This window comes from Salvelinus namaycush, chromosome 40 (genome assembly GCF_016432855.1).
Source record: "Salvelinus namaycush isolate Seneca chromosome 40, SaNama_1.0, whole genome shotgun sequence".
Taxonomy (NCBI): domain Eukaryota; kingdom Metazoa; phylum Chordata; class Actinopteri; order Salmoniformes; family Salmonidae; genus Salvelinus; species Salvelinus namaycush.
In genome coordinates, this window is record NC_052346.1 from 11395900 (window position 1) to 11414286 (window position 18387).

An 18387-nucleotide genomic window follows, 5' to 3' on the forward strand; every position below is an offset into this window, starting at 1 on the left:
CTTAAACGATATAGTCAGGTGATTGTTTATAATGGAGTGATGTGCATTCTTTCCAGTTTCCTATTTCAAAATATTTTCACTGACAATATTAGCAGGTTGTGGACCTATTTCTAAATGTAGTGATGGGATATTTTCACTGTCAATATTAGCAGGGTGTGGACTAGACCATGACGCCAATTCCATTCCGCCACTGGAAATCCCCTTTAACCTTGTGCGGGAAACACCAGACGCTCCCCAAATGTTCTGTCTAAATGTAAATACACCTCGCACGTGACAGTTTTGTAAACATTTGGAACTTAACTTTCATATAAGTGAGAAAAAATGTCATATACAAAATATACACTTACGGTACGCAGTTTGGGAACATTTCAACCAGCTGTATTTTCAAGAACACAGACTCCAACCGAGACTACACTTCCTCACCTCCAATTTCCACTTCAAAAATCTGCAATGGAGCATAACTGGGGAGGAAGTTTTGTACCTCAGCTGAGGGCTGTGTTTTTGAAAATTCTGCCAGGTAAAACTACATACAGTAAGTGTATCTTATGGATTTGAAAGACTCTTTCTCCCGATGTGAAAGTTAAGTTCCAAAGGTTTCCAAAACCGTATTGCAAGCAAGGATTATAATGAAAAAAATCTATGCCACTCCATTTAGTATGATATGTTACTTTAAGTTAGGTTACATTACATTGGCCGACCAATGTAATAACGGTCGTACAATAAAATAATTGCTTGACGTATAGTATCCTACGTCTTGATTGCATTTTACCCATTTAGTATGATATATTATGTTTGACTGCTTTAGTATGATATGCTACATTAGGTTAGGGGTTAAGGTTTGGGTTAGGAGTTAGGTTATAGGGTTAGGGGAAGGGTTAGTGAACATGCTAATTAGTGACAAAGTCACTAAAAAGTAGTAAGTAGTTGTTATATATAATTATTTAAAATACAAAAGTTGTCCGTGATGAGGTTTGAATATGCAATATTTAGGTTGCTAGGCGTTCCTTTCGTTTTTGTCTAAAGTAATTTATGGCCGTACCAAACGTAACATATCATGCTAATTTGAGTGTCCCGGATTTACGTTTACTATGTTATGTATAGTCAATGTAATGTACCCTAATATAAAGTAACATATCAAACTAAATGGATGGCATGGATTTTAGTCAAATATAATACGTTTTGCTCTGAGACCAGGCTGGTCAGCAAACCGAGAACAAACAACTTCAGGCAGGGATATTGACTTCTGTAGTATCCAATACACACATAGTGATAATGTAACCATCCTTCAGTATACAGAACAGACAGTGATAATGCACCTATAGACCAGTATATAGACAGGGGAGTGTAATGTGCCTAGCCAGTATATACAGAGCCATTATGCATAACACAGTATACAGCTCTGAGGGCTAGTGTAGACTTGGCTGGTTCAGTATACCTGAGCCAGTGGTGAAGCAGGGTTGAGGCTGTGTTGAGGCTCTGTGATCCTGATGGCAGAAACAGGCTGCACCCTGATGGCAGGCCTCTGGTACTTTGGGCTGGAGGTGACGATGCTGTAGGCCGGGGGAACCACGGTGCTCTGCCTTTGCAGTAGCTGGAGGATGGCCTTGATGTCTGACGTCATCTGGAACTCCAGCCTGGATGGTGGGTGGGGAGAGTCAGTGAGACAGCGTAAGGGGTGGGTCCTAGCTTGCGATTCACATGCGCCACTCACATTTTTTAAATAAATCTGCCACGGACGTCAATGCGTGATTTTTTGGTAAAAGTCTGAGCACCTTAAAATAGGTCCTTAGTGTGTTAGCTATGTATTAGCTTAAGCTACTGTAGGTTTCGTTTTATGGATGTGTCTGGGGTTGTATTGGGAGAGCGCAGTCAGTAATACTCAATGAAAACACTAGAGGGAGCCCCAACCCATACAATTCAGAGAAGACACTAACGCGGAAAACCTATAGCACAGCTTTATCTGTTTCAGACCTTTCCACCCCAAACAAAATGTCATCACAATTAATTTTTATATGTGCTTCTCTATTTTGTGAATGATCATTTCTTGATTTTTCTCCAGTTTTGCATACAACACCTTCAAGGTATCGAAAAGCTAATATTGAAATATATCACTTTAATGGATTTATTTCCAATGACAAACACACAGACCTGTGTACTGTATCTAGAAACGGCACACCCATACTGCCTTCAGAGCACTGCGGACAGAGAACAAGACAGTGTTTGTCACAGTTGCTGTTGAGCCGTAAGACAATCTGAGTCGATCAACACCCCCGGCAGGCGTGCTCCAGCTAGATGAGGCAGGGTAGTGTGGCTGCCATGTCTGTTGAGTGGCCAGGCGTCTGCCCATTACTTCCCTAAAGCAGGAGAAATGAGAGCGAGGTACGCCTGCAAAGAGCCTGAGGTGGCCAGTCTGTAACCGTCACTTCCAGTGGAAGAAGGGATATGGAGAGGGAAGATACAGTAGAGAGAGAAAAGAAGTGAAGGAGAGCATTGGCTATATAAAGATGGAACATATATATATATATATATATATATATGCATATATATATATATATACATATATATATATATATATAGAGAGAGAGAGAGAGAGAGAGAGAGAGAGAGAGAGAGATAAAAAGAGAAAGAGTCAGACTGACTCAGAGGCCTCCTCCCACTTTTTAGCTGATGTGACCCCTCCCTCAGTCTGCTGTTGCCCCGCACCACCTCCCAACCCTCCCCTCCAAACTCTGCCGTGACGTCTGCTGTCTTTGTGTTGCGATTGCGTCTCACGGGCGTCAGCTAAAAATAGGCGATGCTGTCTGCTGTCTGTAGCAGCTGGATCCCTTCCATGCAGAACGTATGCAGAAGTCAACTCTGTGTTATATAGTGAGCCTTACTTTACAAGCAATGATTCACAGTGGACCGTGGATGCGTACGGTAAACCCAGTTGTATTCTGATGGCTGTTGTACTGGAAAAACCTTGCTGTGTATCTAGTCTATAGTGTAGTGGGATGTAGTGATAGATGGGCTAGGGTTATTTGAAGACGGTGTAGTCTGTTTACCACCAGAACGGCTTGGTTAAAGTTGTGTTTTTTTTATGGCGAATTACGATCAGAATTTCGCATCTCCCCTTCACCTGTTTAGATGCTCTTGCAGCAGGTCCAGACGTTGCTCCACCTCTCCGTAGGTGTTGTCCGGCTCACTGTCCTCCTCTCCGACCCCACTTCGGGAGTCCTGGGCCTGGGCCGACTCCTCCAGGACCTCCCTGGGCCGCACGCACCCCCACTCCTCCCCACGCAGGTCTAGACACACACATGCACAAACACATACCATTATATATACAACTAAATCACAGCACCAATCATTTCCCACAGAACATCGAATCCTTTTTAGTTAGGTATGATCCTTTGCCAACAATATTGTCTGATGACCGTAGAGGTTTGAGAAGGTACAGAGTACTAACCACCAACACTGACTAGATAGCAATCACTCATCCATACCAGTCCTGTCAAAGGCTACCATTTAATTGATCAATGGGTACATTGGGCCCCACTGTATAACCAGCAGTTATAGCATCAGTCACTCTCTCACTCACATTGTTACCTGGCTGTTAGAAACTGTAATGGCAGCACTGTGTCCAGAATCATTTCTCCCTCAGGCACAAAAAAAGTTGGTCTAGCCTTTTACAGCTACTGAGTGGGTGTCGATAGGAATACAACACACCTGATAGATGTCTACCACAGTGTTATATCGCTATAATGCCAACAATGTTCTTCAGTCCTAGTACTGTGGACCCACAGGGGTGCACCGTTTTGTTCTAGCCCAGCACTAGCAAACCTGATATAGAAAGAAATACCACAATCATCCAGCCCTTGATTCTTAAATCAGGTGTGTTAGTGCAGGGCTAGAAGTAAAAACCTGCACCTTTGTTGGTTCAAATTCCAGTCCCTGGGTACCCCAAAAGGTTGCATATGTTTGTTGTAGCCCAGCAGTAAAACAACCAATTCAACTAACCAACGTCTAGATATGTAGATGTGCTACTGCTGGCCTAGAACAAATATGTACTCTAACCTTAACCCAGTGCAAGGCTAGAGAAACACTGAGTTACCACTAGAAACCTCAGCCACAATGTAAACACTGGCTATGTCGTAACAATTCATGAAAACAAAAATGTTATTTTTGGTCTTAATTTAAGGTTAGGGTTAGGCATTAGGGTTAGCAGTGTGGTTAGGGTCAAGGTTAGGTTTAAAATCAGATTTTAAGTGGAGAAATTGTAGAAATAGGCAGGGTTTATGAATTTGTGGCTGTGGTGACTAGTGATGGCCGAAGCACTGCACTAGACTCAGTGATTGAGTTGATCATGCTTGGAAGATAGCTTTTACAGTAATGAAAGATGTCAAGAACAGAAGCTACCATTTATTTTGACTCCATGCTGGGGTGATTACAGGAATCAATATCCAGCGGGCAACACTGCCTGCCTCCTACTCAAACCAGGAATCATCATCATCCGCTTAAGAACTGAATTACAGCATATTACTCTCAAATCACCACATGCTGACAGGAATGTTCATCACGGTTCGCAATATTCTGGAGACTTTAATAGAAACGTGTAATTTCATTTTGCCAATTGTTATTGTTACAGTGGCTCCGTGCATATCGAGGCAGTTTGAATCATTTTTACCACATTGATGTTAACATATTAAAAAAGTAGTTGAGGATTTTACAAAGAAAGTAGTTATGTTAGGAATAATTATTTGTGAAAGTCGTGTTTGGGGGAGTAGAGAAAGTGTGTGTCTGTGTGTGTGTGTGTCATAGGTGTGTAGGGCTGATAAACAAAGCATAAACAAACAAGCTAAGCTCATGATCTCTTTCACAAGCTGGTCACCATAGGTCATGCAATTTCTAATGCCAACCAGGCATCAACAAGGTAATGAGCTGGCATCTGGTGGCAAATTGGCGAGGGATAAAACAGAGGATTTTCCAACAAACCTGTAAGAGTGCCAGGTTTTAAATTAACCTATGGCCTGTAAGAAGCCAGCCTCACCAGTCCTTCTGTCTTCTTCTTACTCTCCAGAAGAAAATGGTCTGGGATCAGTGCTAGGATTGACCATGTAGGGCCTGAGGTTTTCCTGACCATGTTTCCTAACCAGGGAAAACTCCTGGCCCCAGGAGCTTTATTCTATTTTCATAGCTCGTTTACCTCCTGTTTTGCTTGGTTTTAGATGATGCCTTAACACTGTGCTAGAACAGTACAACAATAGATACTGTGTCATTCGAAGCACTCTGCTTTAATATTAGCATTGATGCATTTTCTACCACTGAATAACAGTATATAATAACAGTAAATTAAAACATCTAACAGAGTTTGTTCGAAAACCTGCATTTCCAGACCAATGACCCTGGTTGGTTGTCAGATATAAATAATCCTCTTATAATGGTAGTTGCCGTGGCGATGAGCCCTAATCCTTGTTTGGATTTTTAATATGTGTGACATCCTGCTCCAGTGGCCCAGGGTAATTTCCTTTATCCAAATTAATTACAGTACAGTTACTCAATATTCTGTAGAAAATGGCTTAAAAGGACATGTCTTGTCGTGTGACCATTGCTTGTTTTGGGCCCTCTGGCATCGGTGCTATGCTACCCATACACTCACTGAAGGTTTCTGGTATGGACATTTTACCAGGTCGTTATTGCAAGATAACATTTGTTATTTTGATCTTTTAAGGCGTATGAAGCTCATTTCAATTGGTGTGTCAGCTTTTGGTCTAGCCAAAATGGCCTAGTCATTAAAAGCATTGTTGTAGGGATCTTTAGAGGCTTCTAACTGTACCTTTATAAGACTGGTTCCTCTCCACATTGTCTCCTCCTCCCGACGCATCCGGAACAACGTCCCCCAGCCCAAGTCCCAAGGTGTGGTCCCTCACCAAGGGGTAACCCTGCCCCCCCGAGCACAGAGGCCTCTGCTCCTCCCCCTCCCCTCCCTCCTCCTCGACTTCTTCATCTTCCCTCTCCTCCTCTGAGTCTCTCCTCTCCTCCACCACGGTGGCTACAGCCTGGGAGGAGGGGAAGAGCTGCCTCTCCCGCTCACCACCGTCGCAGAACACCGACGTCTCTTTGATCTGGGTCCCTGTGGGGAAGGAGGAGGGCAATCAGGGTGAGTGTGCCTGTGCGTGCGTGTGGGCGTGCATGCATGTGTGTGTGTAGGATCTAATGTGTGTGTGGGCATCCATGCATGTCTGTGTGTGTGTGTGCGTGCATGCGTGCGTGTGTGAGTGAGTGAGTGTGTGTTGGAGGAACACTGGGTTCTTTGTTACAGACAGCTCCTCTGGAAGGCAGCAGCTCGGCAGAACAAACAATAGGAAGGTGTCGCGCTCTAAACGGTCCCCACCAGATCTGCTGCTGACTCAGAGCCTTGCTGTCGTAAAGATACTTTATATATTTCATTGTGTGCTTGCAACTTTGCCTTTACAGAAGCAAGGGGAAGGTGAGCAGAGAGGGAAACTGTCAGTAAATTTGAAGGAAAATAGTACAGGAGAGATAACAGGAGAAAGAAAAAAAAGTACAGGAGAGATAACATCCAATGGCATGCATTGAAGGATATGATATGGCTGAAAATGTAGAACATTAATTGCCATACTTTTAATGTGGTATAATCTGTCTGAATTAGACAAAAACACATTTGGACAATCTACAGTACAGGTCAACATGACATGGTGGGAGAGGGGTTTATTTTAGGAGATGGAACTGTATTCTGAAAAACCGTAACCATGGTGACCAATTTAATTAGTTTGAATGGATACCAAACTGTTGAGTGGTGTGTTGCAACAATGCCTCCCAACTTATAGAGCTCTTAGAAGCCAAATTAAAACTATTCCCTGTGTATGAATACAGTCTTCTCAAACTTGGAGACACTTTCATGAAGGCAGGTATCCTAGCGGTGAAAAGTGTTGGGCCAGTAACTGAAAGGTCGCTGGTTCGAATCCCAGAGCTAACTAGGGGGGTAATTTTCTCTCTCTCGATGTGCCCTTGAGCAAGGCACTTAACCCTAATTGCTCTGGATAAGAGCGTCTCCTAAAAAACTAAAATGCATGATATTGTATAAAACAGGCTGGCTCAGTTGAACTGTCAACTCACCTGCGGAAGATTTCCTCTTGTTAGTGAGCCTTCTTCTGCATTTGATGTCATCCCCATCAGAATTACTGGGGTAGACTGACTCTGCATTCTGAGGCTGCGTACAAGAAAATACACCACTTAAAATTGTATCTGTAATGCCTACCGATCGCATGGTCCATCCATCCATCCATCCATCCTTCTGTCCTTCCATGTGTCTGTCTGTCTATCCATCTGTATTTACCTTGCCGCTCTCGTCTCGGAGGTTAAAGGTCAGCTCCAGGTTGCTGAGGAAGTAGTCGGCGAACTCGGGGTACATGTCAAGCACCTCCAGGATCTCCTCCCTCTGGATGGTGTGCAGGTCACAGTAGCTGAGCGCCCGCACGTCCGCGTTGGCCTTCCCCGGCTTGGCGTACAAGTGGATCATCTCCCCAAAGATGTCATTCTTCCCTGGAAGAGAGAGAGAATGAGGAGAGAGGGGGAGAAAACGAGAGGGAGGGGGGAGAGAGGGAGAGAGGAGGGGAGGTAGAGAGATGAAAGGGAGAGGGAGGTAGGGAAGAGAGAGGGGGAGTGGGTAGAGAGATAAAGGGGGAGAGGTAAATGGAAGGGAGAGAGGGAGAGAGGGAGAAAGAAAGATAAAGGTTTCATAATCATGGTGAAATATAACATGCACATAAGGACACACATGCCTTGACCCACAAACAGCTGAACCACCTGGTGTATTTCCCCATAATGCAGCTCAGCTGTCTTTTGAGGTCATCTAACAGTGCATTAGGATAAGTGTGCAGACCCCTTTTCCACATTTTGTTACGTTACAGCCTTATTCTAAAATATATATTTTTTATCACATCAATCTACACACAATACCCCATAATGACAAAGCGAAAACAGGTTTTTAGAAATTTTAGCAAATGTATTAAAAATAAAAAACAGAAATGCCTTATTTACATAAGTATTCAGACCCTTTGCTAATAGATGTGAAATTGAGCTCAGGTGCATCCTGTTTCCATTGATCATCCTTGAGATATTTCTACATCTTGATTGGAGTCCACCTGTGGTAAATTCAATTGATTGGACATGATTTGGAAAGGCACACACCTGTCTATATAAGGTCCCACAGTTGACAGTGCATGTCAGAGCAAAAACCAAGCCATGAGGTTGAAGAAATTGTCCGTAGAGCTCTGAGACTAGGATTGTGTCCAGGCACAGATCTGGGGAAGGGTACCAAAACATTTCTGCAGCATTGAAAGTGCCCAAGAACACAGTGGCCTCCATCATTCTTAAATGGAAGAAGTTTGGAACCACCAAGACTCTTCCTAGAGCTGGCCGCCAAGCTAAACTGAACAATCGGGGAAAAGGGCCTTGGTCAGGGAAGTGATCAAGAACCCGATGGTCACTCTGACAGAGCTCCAGAGATCCTCTGTGGAGATGGGAGAACCTTCCAGAAGGACAACCATCTCTGCAGCACTCCACCAATCAGGGCTTTATGGTAGAGTGGCCAGACAGAAGCCACTCCTCAGTAAAAGGCACATGACAGCCTGCTTGGAGTTTGCCAAAAGGCATCTAAAGGACTCTCAGACAATGAGAAACAAGATTCTCTGGCCTGATGAAACCAAGATTGAACTCTTTGGCCTGAATACCAAGCGTCACGTCTGGAGGAAACCAGGCACCACTCATCATCTGGCCAATACCATCCCTACGGTGAAGCATGGTGGTGGCAATATCATATTGTGGGGATGTTGTCCAGTGGCAGGTACTGGGAGACTAGTTAGAATCGAGGGAAAGATGAATGGAGCAAAGTACAGAGAGATCCTTGATGAAAACCTGGTCCAGTGTGCTCAGGACCTCAGACTGGGGCGAAGGTTCACCTTCCAACAGGACAACAAACCTAAGCACACAGCCAAGACAATGCAGGAGTGGCTTCGGGACAAGTCTCTGAATGTCCTTGAGTTACCCGGACTTGAACCCGATCTAACATTTCTGGAGAGACATGAAAATAGCTGTGCAGCGATGCTCCCCATCTAATCCGAGAGGATCTTGAGAGGATCTGCAGAAAAGAATGGGACAAACTCCCCAAATACAGGTATGCCAAGCTTGTAGCGTCATACCCAAGAAGACTCAAGGCTCTAATCGCTGCCAAAGGTGCTTCAACAAAGTACTGAGTAAAGGGTCTGAATACTTATGTAAATGTGATGTTTTGTAACGTGTGCGCTGGAAGTCGGGAAGCAAGTTCAGGGAGTGAATCATTTAATCAATAAATGAAACACAATTCAAAACAAGAAACACAAACAACGCACAGACATGAAGCAGGAACAATAACGCCTGGGGAAGGAGCCAAAGGGAGTGACATAAATAGGGCAGGTATTCAAGGAGGTGATGGAGTCCAGGTGATTGTCATTAGGTGCTGATGCACGTGACAGATGTGCGCAGTAATAAGCAGCCTGGTGACCTAGAGGCCGGAGAGGGAGCAAACGTGACATGTTTCCGATTTTTGATTTTAAATACATGAGCAAAAATGTATAAGAACCTTTTATACTTTGTCGTTATGGGGTATTTTGTAGATTGATGACGTAAAAAACGATTTCATCCATTTTAGAATAAGGCTGTAATGTAACAAAATGTAGAAATAGTGAAGGCGTCTGAATAATTTCCAAATGCACTGTTAAGGTTATACCTGTCCTTCTGCCATTTCCTTTAAGGACAACAGGGAGGCAGTGTGAATGTTTATAGGGCTGACTATATGACAACATGGAGGTAGTGTGAATGTCTATAGTGCTGACTATATGAATACAGGGAGGTAGTGTGAATGTCTATAGTGCTGACTATATGACAACAGGGAGGTAGTGTGAATGTCTATAGTGCTGACTATATGAATACAGGGAGGCAGTGTGAATGTCTATAGTGCTGACTATATGAATACAGGGAGGCAGTGTGAATGTCTATAGGGCTGATTATAGGACAACATGGAGGTAGTGTGAATGTCTATAGGGCTGACTATAGGACAACAGGGAGGTAGTGTGAATGTCTATAGTGCTGACTATATGACAACATGGAGGTAGTGTGAATGTCTATAGTGCTGACTATAGGACAACAGGGAGGTAGTGTGAATGTCTATAGGGCTGACTATAGGACAACAGGGAGGTAGTGTGAATGTCTATAGTGCTGACTATAGGACAACATGGAGGCAGTGTGAATGTCTATAGTGCTGACTATAGGACAACATGGAGGCAGTGTGAATGTCTATAGGGCTGACTATATGACAACATGGAGGTAGTGTGAATGTCTATAGGGCTGACTATAGGACAACAGGGAGGTAGTGTGAATGTCTATAGTGCTGATTATAGGACAACAGGGAGGTAGTGTGAATGTCTATAGGGCTGACTATATGACAACATGGAGGTAGTGTGAATGTCTATAGGGCTGACTATATGACAACATGGAGGTAGTGTGAATGTCTATAGTGCTGACTATAGGACAACAGGGAGGTAGTGTGAATGTCTATAGGGCTGACTATATGACAACATGGAGGTAGTGTGAATGTCTATAGTGCTGACTATAGGACAACAGGGAGGTAGTGTGAATGTCTATAGGGCTGACTATAGGACAACAGGGAGGTAGTGTGAATGTCTATAGGGCTGACTATATGACAACATGGAGGTAGTGTGAATGTCTATAGTGCTGACTATAGGACAACAGGGAGGTAGTGTGAATGTCTATAGTGCTGACTATAGGACAACAGTGAGGTAGTGTGAATGTCTATAGTGCTGACTATAGGACAACATGGAGGCAGTGTGAATGTCTATAGGGCTGACTATAGGACAACAGGGAGGCAGTGTGAATGTCTATAGTGCTGACTATAGGACAACAGGGAGGCAGTGTGAATGTCTATAGTGCTGACTATATGACAACAGGGAGGTAGTGTGAATGTCTATAGTGCTGACTATAGGACAACAGGGAGGCAGTGTGAATGTCTATAGTGCTGACTATAGGACAACAGGGAGGCAGTGTGAATGTCTATAGTGCTGACTATAGGACAACAGGGAGGTAGTGTGAATGTCTATAGGGCTGACTATAGGACAACATGGAGGTAGTGTGAATGTCTATAGGGCTGACTATAGGACAACAGGGAGGTAGTGTGAATGTCTATAGTGCTGACTATAGGACAACAGGGAGGTAGTGTGAATGTCTATAGGGCTGACTATAGGACAACATGGAGGTAGTGTGAATGTCTATAGGGCTGACTATAGGACAACATGGAGGTAGTGTGAATGTCTATAGGGCTGACTATAGGACAACATGGAGGTAGTGTGAATGTCTATAGGGCTGACTATAGGACAACAGGGAGGTAGTGTGAATGTCTATAGTGCTGACTATAGGACAACAGGGAGGTAGTGTGAATGTCTATAGGGCTGACTATAGGACAACAGGGAGGCAGTGTGAATGTCTATAGTGCTGACTATAGGACAACAGGGAGGCAGTGTGAATGTCTATAGGGCTGAATAGGACAACAGGGAGGTAGTGTGAATGTCTATAGTGCTGACTATAGGACAACAGGGAGGTAGTGTGAATGTCTATAGGGCTGACTATAGGACAACAGGGAGGCAGTGTGAATGTCTATAGTGCTGACTATAGGACAACAGGGAGGTAGTGTGAATGTCTATAGTGCTGACTATAGGACAACATGGAGGCAGTGTGAATGTCTATAGTGCTGACTATAGGACAACATGGAGGTAGTGTGAATGTCTATAGGGCTGACTATATGACAACATGGAGGTAGTGTGAATGTCTATAGGGCTGACTATAGGACAACATGGAGGTAGTGTGAATGTCTATAGGGCTGACTATATGACAACAGGGAGGCAGTGTGAATGTCTATAGGGCTGACTATAGGACAACATGGAGGTAGTGTGAATGTCTATAGGGCTGACTATAGGACAACATGGAGGTAGTGTGAATGTCTATAGGGCTGACTATAGGACAACATGGAGGTAGTGTGAATGTCTATAGTGCTGACTATAGGACAACAGGGAGGTAGTGTGAATGTCTATAGGGCTGACTATAGGACAACATGGAGGTAGTGTGAATGTCTATAGTGCTGACTATAGGACAACAGGGAGGTAGTGTGAATGTCTATAGGGCTGACTATAGGACAACATGGAGGTAGTGTGAATGTCTATAGGGCTGACTATAGGACAACATGGAGGTAGTGTGAATGTCTATAGGGCTGACTATAGGACAACATGGAGGTAGTGTGAATGTCTATAGTGCTGACTATAGGACAACAGGGAGGTAGTGTGAATGTCTATAGGGCTGACTATAGGACAACAGGGAGGCAGTGTGAATGTCTATAGTGCTGACTATAGGACAACAGGGAGGCAGTGTGAATGTCTATAGGGCTGAATAGGACAACAGGGAGGTAGTGTGAATGTATATAGTGCTGACTATAGGACAACAGGGAGGTAGTGTGAATGTCTATAGGGCTGACTATAGGACAACAGGGAGGCAGTGTGAATGTCTATAGTGCTGACTATAGGACAACAGGGAGGTAGTGTGAATGTCTATAGTGCTGACTATAGGACAACATGGAGGCAGTGTGAATGTCTATAGTGCTGACTATAGGACAACATGGAGGTAGTGTGAATGTCTATAGGGCTGACTATATGACAACATGGAGGTAGTGTGAATGTCTATAGGGCTGACTATATGACAACATGGAGGTAGTGTGAATGTCTATAGGGCTGACTATATGACAACAGGGAGGTAGTGTGAATGTCTATAGTGCTGACTATATGACAACATGGAGGTAGTGTGAATGTCTATAGTGCTGACTATATGACAACAGGGAGGTAGTGTGAATGTCTATAGTGCTGACTATAGGACAACAGGGAGGCAGTGTGAATGTCTATAGTGCTGACTATAGGACAACATGGAGGTAGTGTGAATGTCTATAGTGCTGACTATAGGACAACAGGGAGGTAGTGTGAATGTCTATAGGGCTGACTATAGGACAACATGGAGGTAGTGTGAATGTCTATAGGGCTGACTATATGACAACAGGGAGGTAGTGTGAATGTCTATAGGGCTGACTATATGACAACAGGGAGGTAGTGTGAATGTCTATAGGGCTGACTATATGACAACATGGAGGTAGTGTGAATGTCTATAGTGCTGACTATATGACAACAGGGAGGTAGTGTGAATGTCTATAGTGCTGACTATAGGACAACAGGGAGGTAGTGTGAATGTCTATAGGGCTGACTATAGGACAACATGGAGGTAGTGTGAATGTCTATAGGGCTGACTATATGACAACATGGAGGTAGTGTGAATGTCTATAGGGCTGACTATAGGACAACAGGGAGGTAGTGTGAATGTCTATAGGGCTGACTATAGGACAACATGGAGGCAGTGTGAATGTCTATAGGGCTGACTATAGGACAACAGGGAGGCAGTGTGAATGTCTATAGTGCTGACTATAGGACAACAGGGAGGTAGTGTGAATGTCTATAGTGCTGACTATATGACAACAGGGAGGTAGTGTGAATGTCTATAGGGCTGACTATAGGACAACATGGAGGTAGTGTGAATGTCTATAGTGCTGACTATATGACAACATGGAGGTAGTGTGAATGTCTATAGTGCTGACTATATGACAACATGGAGGTAGTGTGAATGTCTATAGGGCTGACTATATGACAACAGGGAGGTAGTGTGAATGTCTATAGTGCTGACTATAGGACAACATGGAGGCAGTGTGAATGTCTATAGGGCTGACTATAGGACAACATGGAGGTAGTGTGAATGTCTATAGTGCTGACTATAGGACAACATGGAGGCAGTGTGAATGTCTATAGTGCTGACTATATGACAACATGGAGGTAGTGTGAATGTCTATAGTGCTGACTATAGGACAACAGGGAGGTAGTGTGAATGTCTATAGGGCTGACTATAGGACAACAGGGAGGTAGTGTGAATGTCTATAGGGCTGACTATAGGACAACATGGAGGTAGTGTGAATGTCTATAGTGCTGACTATAGGACAACAGGGAGGTAGTGTGAATGTCTATAGGGCTGACTATATGACAACATGGAGGTAGTGTGAATGTCTATAGGGCTGACTATATGACAACATGGAGGTAGTGTGAATGTCTATAGTGCTGACTATAGGACAACAGGGAGGTAGTGTGAATGTCTATAGGGCTGACTATAGGACAACAAGGAGGTAGTGTGAATGTCTATAGTGCTGACTATAGGACAACAGGGAGGTAGTGTGAATGTCTATAGGGCTGACTATAGGACAACAAGGAGGTAGTGTGAATGTCTATAGTGCTGACTATAGGACAACAGGGAGGTAGTGTGAATGTCTATAGGGCTGACTATAGGACAACAGGGAGGTAGTGTGAATGTCTATAGTGCTGACTATAGGACAACAGGGAGGTAGTGTGAATGTCTATAGGGCTGACTATATGACAACAGGGAGGTAGTGTGAATGTCTATAGGGCTGACTATATGACAACATGGAGGTAGTGTGAATGTCTATAGGGCTGACTATATGACAACATGGAGGTAGTGTTAATGTCTATAGTGCTGACTATAGGACAACAGGGAGGTAGTGTGAATGTCTATAGGGCTGACTATAGGACAACAGGGAGGTAGTGTGAATGTCTATAGGGCTGACTATAGGACAACATGGAGGTAGTGTGAATGTCTATAGTGCTGACTATAGGACAACAGGGAGGTAGTGTGAATGTCTATAGGGCTGACTATATGACAACATGGAGGTAGTGTGAATGTCTATAGTGCTGACTATATGACAACAGGGAGGTAGTGTGAATGTCTATAGGGCTGACTATAGGACAACATGGAGGTAGTGTGAATGTCTATAGGGCTGACTATAGGACAACAGGGAGGTAGTGTGAATGTCTATAGTGCTGACTATAGGACAACATGGAGGTAGTGTGAATGTCTATAGGGCTGACTATAGGACAACATGGAGGTAGTGTGAATGTCTATAGTGCTGACTATAGGACAACAGGGAGGTAGTGTGAATGTCTATAGTGCTGACTATAGGACAACAGGGAGGTAGTGTGAATGTCTATAGTGCTGACTATAGGACAACAGGGAGGTAGTGTGAATGTCTATAGTGCTGACTATATGACAACAGGGAGGTAGTGTGAATGTCTATAGGGCTGACTATAGGACAACAGGGAGGTAGTGTGAATGTCTATAGTGCTGACTATAGGACAACAGGGAGGTAGTGTGAATGTCTATAGGGCTGACTATAGGACAACAGGGAGGCAGTGTGAATGTCTATAGTGCTGACTATAGGACAACAGGGAGGCAGTGTGAATGTCTATAGGGCTGACTATAGGACAACAGGGAGGTAGTGTGAATGTCTATAGGGCTGACTATAGGACAACAGGGAGGCAGTGTGAATGTCTATAGGGCTGACTATAGGACAACATGGAGGTAGTGTGAATGTCTATAGGGCTGACTATATGACAACAGGGAGGTAGTGTGAATGTCTATAGGGCTGACTATAGGACAACATGGAGGTAGTGTGCATGTCTATAGGGCTGACTATAGGACAACATGGAGGTAGTGTGAATGTCTATAGGGCTGACTATATGACAACAGGGAGGTAGTGTGAATGTCTATAGGGCTGACTATATGACAACAGGGAGGTAGTGTGAATGTCTATAGGGCTGACTATATGACAACAGGGAGGTAGTGTGAATGTCTATAGTGCTGACTATATGACAACAGGGAGGTAGTGTGAATGTCTATAGGGCTGACTATAGGACAACATGGAGGTAGTGTGAATGTCTATAGTGCTGACTATAGGACAACATGGAGGTAGTGTGAATGTCTATAGTGCTGACTATAGGACAACAGGGAGGTAGTGTGAATGTCTATAGTGCTGACTATAGGACAACAAGGAGGTAGTGTGAATGTCTATAGTGCTGACTATAGGACAACATGGAGGTAGTGTGAATGTCTATAGGGCTGACTATAGGACAACATGGAGGTAGTGTGAATGTCTATAGGGCTGACTATAGGACAACATGGAGGTAGTGTGAATGTCTATAGTGCTGACTATAGGACAACAGGGAGGTAGTGTGAATGTCTATAGGGCTGACTATAGGACAACAGGGAGGAAGTGTGAATGTCTATAGTGCTGACTATAGGACAACATGGAGGCAGTGTGAATGTCTATAGTGCTGACTATAGGACAACATGGAGGTAGTGTGAATGTCTATAGGGCTGACTATATGACAACATGGAGGTAGTGTGAATGTCTATAGGGCTGACTATATGACAACAGGGAGGTAGTGTGAATGTCTATAGGGCTGACTATATGACAACATGGAGGTAGTGTGAATGTCTATAGTGCTGACTATATGACAACAGGGAGGTAGTGTGAATGTCTATAGTGCTGACTATATGACAACAGGGAGGTAGTGTGAATGTCTATAGTGCTGACTATAGGACAACAGGGAGGTAGTGTGAATGTCTATAGTGCTGATTATAGGACAACAGGGAGGTAGTGTGAATGTCTATAGGGCTGACTATATGACAACAGGGAGGTAGTGTGAATGTCTATAGGGCTGACTATAGGACAACAGGGAGGTAGTGTGAATGTCTATAGGGCTGACTATAGGACAACATGGAGGTAGTGTGAATGTCTATAGGGCTGACTATAGGACAACAGGGAGGTAGTGTGAATGTCTATAGTGCTGACTATATGACAACATGGAGGTAGTGTGAATGTCTATAGGGCTGACTATAGGACAACATGGAGGTAGTGTGAATGTCTATAGTGCTGACTATAGGACAACAGGGAGGCAGTGTGAATGTCTATAGGGCTGACTATAGGACAACAGGGAGGTAGTGTGAATGTCTATAGTGCTGACTATAGGACAACAGGGAGGTAGTGTGAATGTCTATAGTGCTGACTATATGACAACAGGGAGGTAGTGTGAATGTCTATAGGGCTGACTATAGGACAACAGGGAGGTAGTGTGAATGTCTATAGTGCTGACTATAGGACAACAGGGAGGTAGTGTGAATGTCTATAGGGCTGACTATAGGACAACAGGGAGGCAGTGTGAATGTCTATAGTGCTGACTATAGGACAACAGGGAGGCAGTGTGAATGTCTATAGGGCTGACTATAGGACAACAGGGAGGTAGTGTGAATGTCTATAGGGCTGACTATAGGACAACAGGGAGGCAGTGTGAATGTCTATAGGGCTGACTATAGGACAACATGGAGGTAGTGTGAATGTCTATAGGGCTGACTATAGGACAACATGGAGGTAGTGTGAATGTCTATAGGGCTGACTATATGACAACAGGGAGGTAGTGTGAATGTCTATAGGGCTGACTATATGACAACAGGGAGGTAGTGTGAATGTCTATAGTGCTGACTATAGGACAACATGGAGGTAGTGTGAATGTCTATAGGGCTGACTATAGGACAACAGGGAGGTAGTGTGAATGTCTATAGTGCTGACTATAGGACAACATGGAGGTAGTGTGAATGTCTATAGGGCTGACTATAGGACAACATGGAGGTAGTGTGAATGTCTATAGGGCTGACTATAGGACAACATGGAGGTAGTGTGAATGTCTATAGTGCTGACTATAGGACAACAGGGAGGTAGTGTGAATGTCTATAGGGCTGACTATAGGACAACAGGGAGGTAGTGTGAATGTCTATAGTGCTGACTATAGGACAACATGGAGGCAGTGTGAATGTCTATAGTGCTGACTATAGGACAACATGGAGGTAGTGTGAATGTCTATAGGGCTGACTATATGACAACATGGAGGTAGTGTGAATGTCTATAGGGCTGACTATATGACAACAGGGAGGTAGTGTGAATGTCTATAGTGCTGACTATATGACAACAGGGAGGCAGTGTGAATGTCTATAGGGCTGACTATAGGACAACAGGGAGGTAGTGTGAATGTCTATAGGGCTGACTATAGGACAACAGGGAGGTAGTGTGAATGTCTATAGTGCTGACTATAGGACAACAGGGAGGCAGTGTGAATGTCTATAGGGCTGACTATAGGACAACAGGGAGGTAGTGTGAATGTCTATAGGGCTGACTATAGGACAACAGGGAGGTAGTGTGAATGTCTATAGTGCTGACTATATGACAACAGGGAGGTAGTGTGAATGTCTATAGTGCTGACTATAGGACAACAGGGAGGTAGTGTGAATGTCTATAGTGCTGATTATAGGACAACAGGGAGGTAGTGTGAATGTCTATAGGGCTGACTATAT

At 43.9% G+C, this 18387-nt stretch overlaps 1 protein-coding gene across 1 annotated transcript in view; it reads right to left on the reverse strand.

Moving 5' to 3' along the window:
* Positions 1 to 1240: 1240 nt before the first annotated feature.
* The window catches only part of LOC120033214 (potassium voltage-gated channel subfamily H member 7-like), a 100593-nt gene continuing 83446 nt past the window's right edge, over positions 1241 to 18387 (reverse strand). Inside the window, exons 12-16 of the mRNA XM_038979497.1 lie at positions 7337 to 7542; positions 7117 to 7210; positions 5813 to 6109; positions 3119 to 3284; positions 1241 to 1634 (exon numbers count right to left, since the gene is read on the reverse strand). Coding sequence (XP_038835425.1) covers positions 1427 to 1634; positions 3119 to 3284; positions 5813 to 6109; positions 7117 to 7210; positions 7337 to 7542 — 971 coding nt within the window. The 3' untranslated portion in view covers positions 1241 to 1426. The remainder of the gene's footprint in view (positions 1635 to 3118; positions 3285 to 5812; positions 6110 to 7116; positions 7211 to 7336; positions 7543 to 18387) is intronic.